General features: G+C 40.4%; 1 protein-coding gene across 13 annotated transcripts in view; it reads left to right on the top strand.

The window, feature by feature from the left end:
* tjp1a (tight junction protein 1a) overlaps positions 1–16,514 on the top strand; it is a 101,774-nt gene extending 85,260 nt beyond the window's left edge. For 6 of the 13 annotated variants that reach the window (XM_022194757.2, XM_022194755.2, XM_022194756.2 and 3 more), the window contains 12 exons: positions 733–833; positions 919–1,269; positions 2,178–2,423; positions 3,785–4,621; positions 4,768–4,850; positions 4,992–5,168; positions 5,361–5,467; positions 5,695–5,954; positions 7,836–7,990; positions 8,074–8,294; positions 9,468–9,611; positions 14,740–16,514. In XM_022194757.2, the coding sequence (XP_022050449.2) occupies positions 733–833; positions 919–1,269; positions 2,178–2,423; positions 3,785–4,621; positions 4,768–4,850; positions 4,992–5,168; positions 5,361–5,467; positions 5,695–5,954; positions 7,836–7,990; positions 8,074–8,294; positions 9,468–9,611; positions 14,740–14,834 (2,777 nt within the window). In that variant the 3' untranslated portion in view covers positions 14,835–16,514. The remainder of the gene's footprint in view (positions 1–732; positions 834–918; positions 1,270–2,177; positions 2,424–3,784; positions 4,622–4,767; positions 4,851–4,991; positions 5,169–5,360; positions 5,468–5,694; positions 5,955–7,835; positions 7,991–8,073; positions 8,295–9,467; positions 9,612–14,739) is intronic. The other 7 variants (XM_051960908.1, XM_022194758.2, XM_022194761.2 and 4 more) reach the window with 5 other exon arrangements.
* The last annotated feature ends 434 nt before the right edge of the window (positions 16,515–16,948 follow it).

Here is a 16,948-nt window from a genome sequence, read left to right as displayed (position 1 = left end):
ACAAGAACACCCCCTCCCCACTTTCTAAACCTGCACTCTTGCTGTCAAGGGATGTGCTCCAACTATGCTTCACCAGCATTTGTTGATGATAAATTGACAGGTCCTAGAGAGCATTCCTCTCCTCTCACAGTCAGTCTTTGGAGTATAAATATGAATTCTCCACCAAGCCTTCTTTCCAAACACCCAGCACAACCCAACACAATAAGCTACGTCTGTAGCTCAACAATTTTGCCGTCAACAACTTTGAAATGAAACATAACGGTTATGTTTCATTTCAAAGTTGTGTTTTTTTTTTTAAATCAGGGTGTGTAATGGTATGCTAATGTTGTCATGATGTAAAACTTGCAAATAGATAAACCCAGAGTATATGCATGATGTTGGCAATACCCCTGCTATTCTTTGTTTCCTGCTTTTATCTGGAAGGAGAGCAACTGTCGTAATTTTGCATGCAAACTGTCTCTATTCCAGCATGACACAGTTGGTTTAACCACTTCTTACAAAGCATTATACTTAGGAACACTGCGATCTCATGCGTGCCTGTACTATCACTCTGGTGTCGTCCACAAACATGATGTCAAACATGTAGAAGTAGCCAATCATTTGTGGATCAAAGAGTCTGCCGCCTTAAGTGAGATTCTGATAATATAGTTGTACTTAATTGATACCTAAAATATTCATACTCATTTGACTGGAGAGATTTTGTTTTCTGCCCTTCCCTCTTTTTGTATTCAGCAACCATTAACTTGAACAGCATGAATGATGGTTGGTTTGGCGCGCTGAAAGAAATAATCCAGCAGCAACAGAACCAGTTGGTGTGGGTCTCAGAGGGCAAGGTAAGACAAACACACAGACACACACACCCAGCAACCATGTAGAGCAGTAGTATGTTTTCTTATCGCGCTTTTATCTCACTCTTAGGCTGATGGGGCAGCTGAGGATGACCTAGACATCCATGACGACCGCCTTTCCTATCTGTCGGCGCCAGGCAGTGAGTATTCCATGTACAGCACCGACAGTCGCCACACCTCCGACTACGAGGACACAGACACAGAAGGTGGAGCCTACACTGACCAGGAGCTGGATGAAACGCTGAATGATGATGTGGGTCCACCCACGGAGCCCGCCATCACCCGTTCCTCCGAGCCTGTCCGTGAGGACCCACCTGTCATCCAGGAGCCCCCTGGCTATGCTGGCTACCAGCACACAGTGCAGCCGGACGCCCTGAACCGCATCGACCCAGCTGGGTTCAAGGCACCAGCGCCGCAGCAGGTAGCGTTTCTGAGAGCTGTACGTCTCCCCTGTTGTCTGGAGGACGTGGTGTGCGTTAGAAGGGTTTTCTGGAGGCGCTATTGAAGGCACTTGTTATTTTTACAGTTAATCTGTCTATCTACTGTTACAAGCCAATATCAGTGCTAAAGTGAAAACTTTTGTGGTCAGGTATTTAGTGTAATATTTAAAAATATTATATATAATATATAGCTATATTTATGATATTATTTATTTTATCTATTTGCCTCTGTGTTTGTTGATTGATGTTTGTGAGCGTGTGTTTTTTATTTTTGAAAGGAAGAACTTGATAAGTTTTACTGTTATTGTTGTACTCTGTATTACCACAAGCTGTCTTATTCAGCGTGACTGTTGCTAATGTCACTGGGAGGAAAAAAGTCATGTTTGTCCAAGTGTCTGTAACAGTACTCACCTATGTGCACTTCCTGCCTTTGTTCTTGATTGGGACTGTGACAACACGACACCAGAAAGTATTATGTGCATGTTGGAAATGCCAGTGTTAATCCAGTGTACCTGTGAAATGTATTAATCAATACTTGATTGGCAGTTGTGATATCCAAATCTAAACGTTTGTCGTCTCATGATGTGTTAATGAACATAAAAGGGGATAACAACTTACTGTGTTGTAACCATAGAATTAAAATCAAATTAGAATTCTCTAACAATGAAAACTTGTCCTGCTACTAATTCCTAACTCTCACATGCCATTGGTTGATCTACAGCTACTGTTAAATGCGGAGGTGGGTGATTGGCTGTTTATATCAGTGTAAACTCTGGGTACAAATGACGGGCTGATCGTTGTAGAAGGGCTGAGAAGGTAGAAGCACTTGTTAGTACTGCACTATAGTGTGTCAGCGCGTGTTATTAAACATTTCTGAACCACTTCACAGAAAGCAGAGGCCGCTGCCGTCCCTAGCATCTCCAAGCAGCCTGAACCCCTGGCTGAGACAGCGCCCCCTGCTGTTGATGTTACTGTAAAAACTGTAGGGGTTCTGAGCCCTGATGAGGCTCCTCCCTACAGCCAGCCAAGCCCCATCCCAGAGGCTGGCTCACTTAGGAGACCCACCCCTGAGCTAGCCCCTCAGAGCGTCACATCAGAACCTCTGCAGTCTGGAATGGCCAGTTCAGAACCAAAGGTATCCATCTGATCGTCACTGGATGCTCCGTGACCCGGCCTCGGCTCACCTGAGCTCGGTCTGACCCGGCTGAACTCCTGTGCTGCTGCTGCTGCTGCTGCCTGTCTACCTACCTACCTTCTGCTGCCACGCTTCTCTCTCTCTCTCTCCTTCCCTGCATGTCTGCTGGCCACAGTGCTGCCCAGAAGAGACAGAGATGTGTGTGTGTGTGTGTGTGTGTGTGTGTGTGTGTGTGTGTGTGTGTGTGTGTGTGTGTGTGTGTGTGTGTGTGTGTGTGTGTGTGTGTGTGTGTGTGTGTGTGTGTTTGTGTGTGTGTGTGTGTGTGTGTGTGTTTGTGTGTGTGTGTGTGCGTGCGCACTTGTCGGAGTGCAAGCAAATGCCGGTAAACAACAGTGGGTGTGGGGGTAACGGCTGCCCTGTTATGCCTCCATGTAGAAGAGCAGTGGAAATCCTGCAGTTCTCACTGTTGCTTATCTTCTTTGCATGGCTGCAACATGTTTGCCTCATTCTCTGTTAACCACTAGATGTAGATCTGTTTGTGCGGTATTTATCAGTGCAGACTCAGTGAATTGTTTCCTTGTAAAAGTAGCCATTAATTTTCAAATTGTTTAATTTATGTCCTGTGCGGCATGTAGCTACTTGCAGGTAACATCTGGCCATGTAACGTCTAAACAGAAATGTGCAGTAAATTTGGATGAATAATTAATGGCTACTTCTCAGATATCAGGATTTTTTTTTGTTTTGTTTTTATGAAGAGTATGTGCTTGTATTGTAAATATTATTGTGGATGTTTATGTTGCCTTACAATTGCACCAAGACAGCGGGTGACATCTTTTTTGTTACTGCACATGCAGAAGGGAATGTGTCATGCTTGAAGGCAATCTATTCATCAAATTATCAAAATACTGTCTAAACCATGAATAGTTTAACAGTACAGTTTTATGCGCTACATTCTCAAAAATTTGTCAGTAAAAGCAAGAAAAGTGGATCTCACTGTTTTGTTGCATCTCTTAACAACCTTGTTATTCTTTCTTTATTTAATTTCATTGTTTATTTTGGAGTTGCATTGGTACATTGTGATGTTTATTAGCTGCAACATTTGGCTGTGCTGCAGTTTCTGTTTAATATATTGTCTGACTAGTAACCCCTCCCTCTCAGTTTCTCTATTTCAGGTCTTTCCCTTCTTGTTTCCTCTTCTGCAGTTAATTTCACAGACTTGTTTAATGTTCTTTTTTTCATCCTTTAACTAATTTTTCTCTGCCCAGTAGTTTTTCTTATCAAATATCACATATATTTATGCAGTATGTTAGTGGAGGCTGTGCAATTGTTAAACTATTTCTTTGTTTTTCTTTGTTTGGTAGATGTTTCAGAAGGATCCATACAGCACAGACAACATAGGGAGGATCGGTCACAGCATGAAGCCTGTGACTTACAGCCCTCAGCAGGGATATCACCCTGACCAGCAGCCATACAGAGATTACGACCACCCACCCAGCCGGTATGATGTTAGCAGCAGTGGAGTCAGCAGTGGAGGTGGTTACCCAGAACCAAAGTACCGTAATTATGACTCTAACCCACCCTACGAGAACAGTGTGCCTCACTACGACCAGCAACAGTGGAACCCCTACAACCAGCCGCTATCTACTGCCAATTCCCAGAGCTATGATCCACGTTTGCCCTACAGTGAGGGCCCTGACTCGCAGTACACCCCTCCTCTACGTTATGACGAGCCCCCGCCTCAACAGGGATTTGACGGACGGCCTCGCTACGGTAAACCGACAGGTCCAGCACCTGTCCGTTATGACGACCCTCCACCCCCTGCTCCAGGGTCTGATCTGCACTACGACCAGGATTCTCACCTGAGCTCATACCCCTCAGCTTCCCGCTCCCCAGAGCCTGCTGCCCAGCGACCTGCCTATAACCAGGGACCAACGTTGCAACAAAAAGGCTACAAACCTCAGCAGTATGATCCTGCTCCTGTGAACTCTGAAACCAGCCCCACACCTCCACCTAAAGCAGAAGCCCCCTCGCCTTCTCCTGTAGATTTTCCAAAACCTGCACCTGCCAGAGATGAGCACCAAGAGGATGACCCTGCCATGAAGCCTCAGTCAGTCCTGACGAGGGTCAAGATGTTTGAGAACAAGCGCTCAGTATCCATGGACCGAGCCAGAGATACAGGGGATTTATCTGGAAACAAGGTAAACTGTTTGGCTTTGTAGATAGTACAGTAGTTATTTAACTTGTACATTTACCTTTTAACTTCTTGAGAAATTAGCACTTCAGATCGAAAGAACCTTTATCATTTTTATCCTACTGATAAGGTTAATTGCTTCCACTATTTTAGGCAGCTGATTTACCCTTGAAAGCGGGTGGAGTAATCCCTAAAGCAAATTCTCTGAGCAACCTGGATCAAGAGAGGACCTTTAGGTAAGCCTGTAGTTATGGTACTGTTACTATGTTCTCACACATATTCATTTTAGGCATTTGTCACTGTAACTTTCTCTTCTGCTTTTCTAATACTTCTGCCTGGCATTTTACCATCTTGAATGTTTTGCTACACTACTGCAGAGCCCCAGAGCCCCAGAAGCCTCAGTCCAAGGTAGCTGATGACATTGTGCGTTCCAACCATTACGACCCTGATGAGGACGAGGACTACTACAGGAAACAGCTGTCTTACTTTGATAAACTTCAGGCTGGCCCCAACAAACCTCAACCACAAGCACAAACAGCACATGGCTACCCCAGGTGATGCTCAGTCCCACTGATACTCTCATTAATTTTGGATCTGTTTGGTTATATTATGTAGGTTTAATGTGTCAATGCATTTTCTTTTCCTTTACTTACACTTATCTTCAACATCCTTTATGTTATTATTTTTTTGTTATTCATATGTGCTACTGTGTATCTTAACTTTGTGGTTCTGGGCTTATGAAATAGGACGGAGTCAGTGGAGAAACCAAGTCCAGTGGAGAAAAAATATGAACCAATTCCCCAGGTGACACCGTCTCTGCCACCAGCCACACTGCCCAAGCCCTCAACTGAAGGTAAAACAACTTACTATGTTCTATCAAAGAAAAAAAGGCTTCAGGATTTCATGTTATTTTTTTGTATGACATCGTAATACCTACATGTTTATTGCCAAATGCATGTCGTGCTGTGAGAAATACTGCCTGCTGTGTATTTCAAAATGTACAGAATTTCAACCAAGTCAAAGCATTCAGGCCCTCAGATACTCACTATTTTGTGGCTGATTTCCATTGTTTTTCCACAGCCAAGCCTCCTGCCCGAGAGGACACAGTCCAGACCAACTTTCTGCCTCACAAGAGTTTCCCTGAGAAGTCTCCAGTTAATGGCACTAGTGAGCAGCCTCCGAAGTCGGTCACTAACACTGGGGCTCCACCAACATCCAGCTACAACCGCTACGTGCCCAAACCCTACACCACCTCTGCCAGGCCTTTTGCACGCATGTTCGACAGTCCTAAATTCAACCACAACCTTCTGCCTAACGACAAGCCTGAAACTGCTCCAAAGGTAAGCAGATTTTGACCAGAGGATTTGCAACAATGTGAGTCAACTGTATAATTTCACAAGGGGCTGCTGCGCTGTTTACAATTCATTATGCTACCGATATATCTCTCTGCAGTATACGCTCTGTATTTACACCTTTTTACAGTTTGGTTACAGGTTTTTCTATAAGTCGAATTCACTTTTTCAAAACAATTTGTCCAGTTCCACATTACTCAGAGCATACTTACCCAATATCAGTTACGGAAGGGATAATATCTCACAAGTTGTAGGTATTGATGGTAATAACTTTGAGTTTATTATGTGTGTACTATAATCACTTGTCAACAAAATACTGTATGTAATAAATGAAAATTATCAGTGAATAATGTACACATATAGCAAATTCTGAGCATCATAAAGTTTAGTTTGTTACTGAACCTCAATAGTACTGTTGTTTACATTGCTAATCATCATTTACCTCATAGTTTTAAACACCTGATGTGTTTTAAAACAGAGACGGATTTGTTAGTAATTGATTTCTTTTAGAAAGAGAGAATTATTTAAACTGTCTGTTCAGTGGAGACAACATATTGCTGCCTTTCTCTCCACCCTGTCACAGACAGTTTGCCCTTGCTGTCTCTCTTACCCTCACCTGTGACTACACCACGACTCTTCATTATGTGTGTGTTACATCACATTTACCCTCCAGTCACCTCTCTTTTGCCCTACGGCTGCCACTCAGACTCGGGCTGCGTTTTCAGCACAGCTAAAGTTCTCTTTCATCTGACCATTTGTTGATTTGGGTTTCCGGATTCATTCAAATACATTTGAAAATAATTTTTTTGCTTCTTACTTTGGAGATATTTATCCTGTGTTTAATAACTTTTGATCCGAGCTCCATAAGTAAGCTAAAGCCCTTGACCTGCAGTTTGAAACTGGCACTTTTTTTTAGAGCTGCAAACAACACATACATCGTAGGTATCTTTTACACTGTCCAGTTACTGAAAGTTAATCAACACTCTCAACCCAGTCAGAATTTGAATTTTCAGTGGCCCATGTTTCGATCTTATGCAGCCCGTCTCTTGTTTATTTCATTTACAATTTCATCTTTTACCCTCTAGTCATTATTGCTAGCTGTGTTAAACTCAACTCTGGAGTCTCTGTCTCGATCAGTTCCAACAGACTTAATAAAAAATTCTCAAAGCCTGAGAACCAACATCAATATTCACATCTCTATCAGCATGTCCATTTTAAGTATGTGATATTTACTAACATCATTTGCATGTCCCACAAATCACTGAACTTGCTGTGTTGATCATTGTGCCATTTATAAGATATATTGTTGCAAGTATAATTTAGAATTATTAGTTTTGGTACACAATAGGACTGTTTGGAATGGAAATCACACATATATATTATATCTGATTATTGTATTGTACAGTAAAAACAACAATACCAAAACATTCAGACTAGTCAGTGTGACTTTGACAGTAGCAATCAGTTAATCCCAGCAAAACTGCTGTGGAGAGATAAAACTCAGATTTTATAGACAGTCTTCTATGTTGTTCGTTCCATAATAAAACTCAGATATTTGCTGATATGCAGATGCAAGGAGATCACAAGCAGCAGGTTTCAGTCTACACAATGGAACACAATTTCAATTCAGGTGACGGTCACAGTCACAAAGAAGAAAAAAATTGCATGAAGCTTAAGCAATGACACCATGGTTGGTTGGTGTCATTTTTGAGCGGACTTGCAGACAAAAAAAAAAAGGAACACAATCTCAATTCCAGTACAGGTGGAAAGTCAAAGGTCAAAAAGAGGTCAAAGCAGTTCCTTGTTGCCAAAATGTGTAAGTAAATGTAATACTAGATTTAACATGTAGACTTCTTGTGTTTGGAACAGGGTCGAAGCTCCAGTCCAGTAAAGCCTCAGATCCCCGCACAGCCCCAGAATGCAGACCATGACAGTGGCCTGGACACTTTCACACGCACTATGGACCACCGCTCCAAATACCAGCATAACAACGTCAACGCCGTGCCCAAGGCCATCCCAGTGAGGTAACAGACTCCGTCTGAGTGGAGATTAAATCAGAAGTATTCTGCTGAATATGAATGTCACAGGCAAGGTGTCTGTCTCTTAGCCCCAGTGCCCTGGATGATGACGACGATGAAGACGAGGGTCACACTGTGGTTGCAACAGCTCGCGGTATCTTCAACTGTAACGGTGGTGTTCTGAGCTCCATTGAGACAGGTGTCAGCATAATTATCCCGCAGGGTGCCATCCCTGACGGTGTGGAGCAGGAGATCTACTTCAAGGTCTGTCGAGACAACAGCATCCTGCCGCCGCTCGACAAAGAGAAAGGTAACATATCAAAGTCGGACAGATGTAGAATGCCAGAGGGTTTTCTTAATTCACATCTGAATTATTAGACTTTTATGCAGCTGGCCTAAATATTTTAATATTTTGTCGTTATATTACATTTTAATTGTGCATGCTGTCCTTTGGGGAAAATATGCCACTGAAGAGAGGATCTCTTATTTACTGATGTGCTTGTTGGATAAAACATAGATTAATTAGTTATATTTCTGTAATTTTGACAAATGGCAACATGAAAGCAATGTGACACTGTAGTGATTGCTCATAGTGATGCACCTCCAGAGAGTTATCACCCGAAACTGCAGCTGCTCTTGGCTTTTGCAGAGCTTTACGGTATAGTGAGTTTTTTACTCAGTAATAAGCAGCAGCTGTTTTCAGCAAACCATCTGTAAAACCCAACTGTGTGCTACCAGCTCAGCACCAAACTACAAACAGACCAAGAGAGTGACTAACCGCTAAACATGGTGTCAAATTTAGCAGCTATAGAACCAGATTTTTCCCTCAGGAGTTGGAGAGACCAAAAACAGCAAAAAAAAAAAATGAATGAATAATAAACTCACATTTTCCAGGTGAGTGTGAGTCAGAAACAAATGTATGATAATTTTGCAACTTGAAAGTTGCAAACTTGATTTTGTATTAGATCCTCCAATATAAAATCAGCTGTTGCCACTGTAAAGGTTCATGTATTTATTTATTTGTTCTTCAAAACTGCTCCTTTTTGGATGTGAATGTCCAACTAGTCAGGAAAAGCCTGATGTGTGATATTAATCAGTGAAAGCAGTTTGTTTTATGTTAGTTTAATTGTCTATGTTGCTGCTTCATCACAGGACAAATATACGGCTGTCATGTAGGTTACATATACATCCTGTTTGTTGCATTTTGAGAAATCTTTTCTAATATGAATGTCTTCATTAGTTAAATTCATTTTATCCTGCATTGTGTAGACAATTTTCAGTGCTCTTGCTGTGACTGGTGACAGTGAGGGAAAAAAATAAGAAGATACAATCATCTTAAAGTATAGATGCTCTGACATAAATCTATATTTTTCAAGCGTGGATGGACACACAAAGGATGTTTTTCTCGATTTAAAAAAATAAATAAAAAATCACGAGCCAACCTGAAATTCTAAATAACCATGTTTTGTGTTTATGTTTACAGGAGAGACTCTGCTCAGCCCTCTGGTGATGTGTGGACCTCACGGCCTCAAGTTTTTGAAGCCTGTGGAGCTGCGCTTACCTCACTGTGCGTCAATGACCCCTGATGGTTGGTCTTTTGCTCTAAAATCCTCCGACTCCTCGTCGGGTATGCTGTGCTCTCTCTGTTCTTCCGGGGTCGTTTGGGCTGGCTGTGTGACAAATTGAGGGTTTTGGGTCACTGTTTAATCAGCTTTTACCCCTGGTTTTGGTTCTCTTTTCTATCAAAAACCAGCACCAATAAATTAAACTAGAGTATGTATTCACTCTCTCAGTGCCTGAGAATCAATCTAGGGGGAAAATCTGCTTTTTTTCTTTATTTATTTTTTTTGATTTATGGCTTTGGGTTGATTCATTCTCATCATTTATACCGGCTAACTCACACACACATTCTCTCATTTGCTGTATCACTGGTTTTCTTTATCTGAGGTTTATTCGTTTAACCTGCTAAAATTGCGGCATCTCTCTCTTGTTTTCTCTTGAGTCATCTTAACAAATGTCTGTCGTTTTATTTAACATGCATGCACTGAACGCTTGACCGTACAATAACTGAATTTCATCGGGTACAATCATAATGCATGCTTCTCTGCTCAGAATGATTTTTCTCACATAGCCACCCAAATTCTGACCTGAAGAACGAACAGCTTTTACAGATCTTCTGGAAACTGGGGCACTGTCATAACCAATAATGCCCGTCATTATCCTTCCTAAAATTCAAAAGTTGCACAGAGACATCTTGTTATCATTTCAAAATGTAGCTCTCTAAATTTAGCCTCTATCTTCCAAAGTAGTCTCATTTGAAAGCAGCTCTCAGGTGGCAGGAAAATTAGTTTGGTCATCAATTAGTTTTTCAGACTTACCTCAATTTGTTTGCAAAACAGATTCTGATTGTGAAATTGGATCAGTGAGAGATTGGAAAGGATGCAAATAGATAAAACACTCGCAACTTCCTCGGCTGCAAGATAAGAAGCTGCAGTTAAGAAATTTTCTTAAAATAACTAAGTCTTAATTTAGATTATTACAATTAATCATGAGCTTCCCAGGTGTGGCCATATAAACCTCAAAACATTGTCATATCTGTGCTTGAGTGACGTAACAGCTCCAGTATATTAAAAAAATGTAGACGGCTTACCGTCTAATGCATGTGACATTTTGAAATTTCAAGTAAAACTACAAAGCGGACTACTGTTGAATTCTGACAGCCATGTTTATATTGAGCGTTTAAACTGATCACTCATGCATGTAGGCCGCAAAAGAGATGAAAGGAGAATCATGCACATATGATATTGAAGAAAATTAAAGCCAAGACAGTCTACTTCAAACAAGTCTTTATTAAATCTATAATTTAACTGAAAGACTTTGCTATTTTCAGTCTGACAAAGACTTGAGGCTTAAATAAAAGTTTAACTTCTACAAAGAAGAAGATGAACAAAACAAAACTGGAGAAAGTAATTAATTTTTCCTTTCCTTGATACTGCCCTTCTCGTACACTGTCTTCAAAAACAGTGGTAATTTTGGCAGTGGTCAGGATTAGCTGTTAATTAGCCTCATTTTAAGGATGAGACTTGGAGGGCTGAATGAGATGTCAGCTCACTCCGTTGTCCTGCTGAATTGTGGGAGGATTATCGGGCTGCGTCGTAATCCTCTTATTGTAAAGCAAGGCCACTCTCTGGCCTCCTCCTGTCCCTTTCTGTGGTTTTCTTCTCACTTTGCTTCCCTGCTTCTCTTTTGTACTCCGTGCAAGTCTCTGCATCTTACTGCCTCTCTCATATCTTCACTCTGTTATTCTCCTGTTCACAGTGATCTCACTGTGTAACTTAAATACTTAAATCAGAACCAGTGTGATACAGTTTATCTCTGTAAAAAGAGCGGATATCTGCTAAAGGACAGAATTACATTTGAAATTCAAATGAAAGTACTTAAAATGAAAGACACTGACATGAAATTATGGAGTATTTCACCATACAGGCCTTCATCAGGGCTTTCCACCTCTGGTATGTTTAAAGGTACACTGTAGAGCTATTGACCACAACTGAAGCCATGACGTAATGTTTTCATATTAGATGTCCCTGTTGTGTTTGTATCTCATGTCCTACTGGCACGAATGTAAGGACACTCATACATAAACATACAAACCAGTAATTTGATGAACACATTTGTACATTTTACTTCTTGAAGACAGGCCAGAGCTGAAACATGAACATGGTGCTTCATTAGTCAAAATGTTTTGATCATTTCATTGTCATTTCTTCAGTGTAAATGCTAAATGTTCTCTGATTCCAGCTTCTCAGATGCAAAAATTGCTACTTTTCTGTTTAAAAAATTCCCAAAAATATCAGAAAAATCCAACAGGGTAAATATAGATCCAAATTTCGAGCAAATGTTTGAGCGGAACCTTTACAAAAGCTGACGTCAGATTTCTCCCTTACCTTTTTATCAATATTAAGTGCTGAACTATAATATTCTTTGACCTCCTTTTGAATTACTGAAAACCTGACCTGGGACCTGTGCCAAAGAAAATTCACATTATTCTGTTAAGGCGTTGATTCACAGGCTTGAATCCATGGAGGGAGGAGTAAGCAACACATTCATAACTCAGATGCAGTTTTTAATTTTAGGTTTAATAGTTCTGCTGCTGTTCAGTGGCTAAAATGAAACGTATTTTGTTCATTGTCAAGAATGACTAGCATGCAGTTCTTTATTAGGGTCAATTCAAGCATTCCGATTCCACAAAGATATGCATGACGTATATTTCGGCATCCAACCAAGTCCCTAAGCTGTCTGTATGGAGCATCCTCGTGAAGCCCAACATTTGTAACCGACTGTGGTTGTACCAGGAGACCAAGTGGAGCTTGAAATAAATGTTCGTTATGAGGAGAGAATTGTCTGCCAGTCACACCTTGCCTTCCATCAATGGAGCCAAACATCCTGTACCCTCCATGCCGAGCACACTTCAGGATTAATCACTGATGCGGTGCTACAGTCCAGTTTGTAAGCAGCAAACTGATGCTGCCCTGTTGTAGTTTGACTCCACAGTGTGCTTATCGGCCTGCACCCACACATACGAAATGAATTGGCCATTAGTGTCAAAGCTACATTTACTGTAGGTGTGAAGGAAAATAGTGAAAGTGTTCCGTGCTCACCTTGAATCAACATCAGCAAATGCCAACACAACGAGTGGAAAAGATTGTTGAAATTAGTGCTGGAGGCTGTTGGCTCAACAGCTCTCAGCTTAAGACAAATCTTAGAACAGATGTAGATTCTCTTTGTACCTCAGCTTTGCTGCATTTATGTAGCACTTTGATCTTAACACACAAACCCTTGCACGAGAGCTCACACACCTGTGGCAGTGCGAGGTGATTCCCTGAGCATCCATAACAGCCATTTTCTTAAATGATTAATATGTTTTTAAGCAAAGAAGGCCAGATTTCTCTAATTCCGGCTTCTTATATTTTAGTATTATTATTTTTTTTACTTCTCTATGACAGTAAATTGACAAAACAGCACAATTAAGGATCTAATCTTAGCCTTTTGTAAACACTGATTGACATTTTTCCCAGTTTCCTTCTCATTTATGGACCAAACAACTGATCAAATGATCCAACAACAACAACAAAAGATTATTTAAAATGTAAATAGTCTTTAGTTGCAGCCCTGCAGTAGTGTGAGTCGAATGTGATGTTCTTAATCAACACTTCCAGAAGGCCGTGTGACAAAACGTGGCTGTTTCCAGCTTCAGACTGCATCTCAGTGATGAGTGTTGCTTTTCCTTCTGTTTGATACACCTGAACCAAGGACAGTCCTTCCTCACCACAGCTAAATGCTGTTTTACTTGAGTGTTAAAGCTTCACAGTGGGGGATCATTTATGTGCAGAATCTGACAGTAGGAAGCCGTTTTTACATTCACCTGCTGAAAGAGGAAAATGTCAGAATTGTATGTTCATGCAGGATTTTCTGACACCGCAACTCTTTAAACGCCAACACTGGTCCAATATGCAAGCGTGAGCTGGAACAGTGGAAGGTGTCACACTAGTACAGTAGAAACAAATATTACATTTTAATCAGCAGTCAGTCTTTTAAAATGCTTGAACATTAGAAAATAAGAACAAGTAGATACATACAGGGTGTCCCAAAAAACTTGACATCATTTCACAGGCCAATAACTTTGTCAGTTCTTGTTGAAATAACCTCAAATTTTCACATAATGTACAGAAACAGATCAAGATTTTATGTTTAAAGTTTTATTTTTGTTCTGTTTTCAGGTTGTGCCGTTTGCTCCCAAAGAGAAGTCATTTTGTGTCTTTGAATATGCTGATGTTGATGATGGTCTACCAGATCCTTTAGCCCTGCATAAGCAGCCTTCCTCTTTAAATTTTTGATAGCAAGTCCAAATTTGTTTGCCAGTTGGTGAAGTTTTTCCAGATTTTGCTGCAGTTTTGGGTGACTGCGTGCGAACGTATTCCAAAATGCAAAATGACTTCTGTTTGGGAGTGAACGGCATGGCTCAACCTGAAAACAGAACAAAAGTAAAACATCAAATCTAAAATCTTGACCTGTTTCTATACATTCTGTGAAAATTTGAGGATATTTCAACAAGAATTGCCAAAATTGTTGCCCTACAAAACGTCAGATTTTTTTGGGACACCCTGTAGTTTTAATTTTTCACCATCTTTTTGTTAACAAACTGTCAGAAGTTATTAAGCAGAAGATTTTGGTAACATTCGATTCAAAGAACACCTATCGGTGTCAGTGAGGAGGCTGCATATCTCCTGTCCTGCTGTTGGTTCTGTGTCGATGGACCTCTGTCCAGCTGGCTCTCCTTCCTCTGATTGATTACTGGAACTTTCCTCTTGGCACAGACCCGTTTGTTTATTATCGCAATTAAACTCGGACCTCACAGTGACTGAGGTTTAATTTGCAGTCGACAAGATCCTGAGGACATTCAATAAAAGTATGAAACAGCTTTTACTAGTCTATGCTACTGCACTTGGATGTAGGCCACCAGCATGCATTAACATGGCCTGCGGACAGTAGATTCAATCAAGTTCTGCCGTCAGAGCCATTTTAAAATGAGACCTGTAGTTCAAGGCTTTGTTATAAAAATGATTTTGTGGTACAAAGAGAAGTTGGCAAGTGAATGGAGCTTATGAAAAGCATTACAGCATCATTTTACATAAAAAGCAGCTGTTATCGCTCACTATCCTCCCCCTTTGTGTCGTTTTTTTTTTCCCCCTTAGGTGACCCAAAAAGCTGGCAGAACAAGTCTCTCCCCGGAGACCCCAACTACCTGGTGGGAGCCAACTGTGTTTCTGTGCTCATTGACCACTTTTAAGGATGGAGAAGGAGGTGTGATGTTACTGAATGTGGAACCGTGGGGGATAAAAATGAAGAAGATGGACACACAAACACACACACAATGTACATACGCTGACAGACGCACTCCAGACACAAACAACGCAGCACATAACGGAGTATGAAGAAGACCCTGTCGGTGGTGTTTGCGGCACCCATGGATGAAGACGAGACACTGATGATCGTTACAAAGCTGTTCTTTAAACTCAATTAGAAGTTTTGATGTGAAATGAAGCCTTTGATGCATGCCCCATGTCACCGAGAGTCGACATTATACATAAGGCAATGTTTAATGTAATTTTGACATAAATATAGTTGGTTGGATGGCATTTTGAGGCAGCATAAATGCATCAAAAAAAATCTGTGTCAGTATATTTATGCTATATATACATAAAGTATATATAGTAGTATAAAGAAGATTTACTAAAAAATTTACTCATGAATTCAATTACCAGTTTTTTTCAGTTCAGGGGACTGAATATGAATAAGTATCGCCACTTTTTTATGTTTTATTTTTCCACATCGGGAAAGTTTTTATTGAAAGTTTGACACAGGTGGAGACATTTGTACGTATCTGTTGAAGGAGTCGACAAAACATGAAGCTGGATACGAACCCAAGCAGCAGCACACTTCTAGAGACGTTCTTCCTCCGCTCCTTCCTTCGTTCTTCCTCCAGTAAAACCTTGTAGCTTGCTTTCTTACCGAGTACCACGTCTCTCCTTCCAGCCTGAGGGAGATCTATGCATGTTCTTTACTCAGGTCCAGTAGCCTCCTCAGTTCCTTCCTTCCCTAACATCTCATTTCTCTCTATCTTTCCTCTTCTCCTCCTTTTTCTGTCTTTTTTTTCCTCTCCGTGCACTCTTGCACTCACTCACAAATAAGCAGTGATGCCTTATCTGCAGATTATTCACTTTTCATTAAGAGAAAAAAAGATAAGTTATGATAAATTATGGTATAATGTCATTTGTTTTGCCATTTTTTTGTGAACCCACTGTATAAATGAACTTGGGTTTAGCACACAGTAACGGTTGATAAGATAACAAAGGTATGCTCTTCTTTTATCTGCTATGCATTACTTAAAACAACAAAACAACAGAAAAGAAGTGGCTGTAAATAAAGCTAGCAGATTGCCTTGTTTCTTTTGTTTGTAAATGAACTTTTTGTATGTCTTTCTTTTTTGTATAAAACTTAGAGAAAACATGTTTTAAAAAGCGGAAGACAGTGAACGTGGTTTTCTTTGTATTCTGGATATACCCTCGAGCCTTGGAATTGTAACCTGACAATAACACACAACACCTTTTCTACCAGTATATTGACACTTATGTTACGGTCGCAAAAAGCTCTCTTTACAGCCATGTAAGGATCAGGAACGTACTCGGGCTAAAATTGCATTTAAAACATGTTCTTTTCAAAGGGTGTGCTCTCAAAGTGTCCCCCTCACTGATTTGTGATACTGGATGCTATATTGTGTGCCCTTAAATGTATTTTTGTACTAATAGACAATATATTATGTATGGCACACCAGTACTGTTTTATTTTTAGATATAACACGGCTTTAATTGGATATTAGCTCTTCACGTGTGGCTGACTTTTTTTCTCCTCTGCAACACAATTTTAAGTATACCACTGTATTAATAAATAAAATCATTTTTAAAGTAAAGTGTTTGTTTTATTTTTTAACTACAAAGCAAACTTTATCTAAAATGAGCAGTTTTAGCTGTGATTGAAGTTTTTTTCCCCCTTCTCTGTTATTCACATCTTCTGTTTGACTTTTGTTACATAATTTTGACTAAAAATGTCAGAAAACAGTCAAAAATTACCTGGATTTGCTTGAGCAATTTTCAAACTGTTTTGTCCAAAAAAGAGCCCAAAACTTCAATTTTTCTTTACATAAAAGAAAAACTGAACATTTGAGGAGGAATTTTGTGCACTTTTGCGTTTTTAGATAATGTAATTCACAGCACGTTCATTTTGGAGTTTAACCCATCAGCTGGTAATTTGTTTCAGCTCTGCTTCTATCACTTCTGCATTGATCTTCCATCCCCATGTGTCACAGCTAGGTGGCGCAGGTGAGCTGTGAATGAATCTGCTGCA

This window comes from Acanthochromis polyacanthus, chromosome 2 (genome assembly GCF_021347895.1).
Source record: "Acanthochromis polyacanthus isolate Apoly-LR-REF ecotype Palm Island chromosome 2, KAUST_Apoly_ChrSc, whole genome shotgun sequence".
Classification (NCBI taxonomy): Eukaryota; Metazoa; Chordata; class Actinopteri; family Pomacentridae; genus Acanthochromis; species Acanthochromis polyacanthus.
Note: the sequence above shows the minus strand (reverse complement) of the source record. Positions and strands in the feature narration are given on the sequence as shown.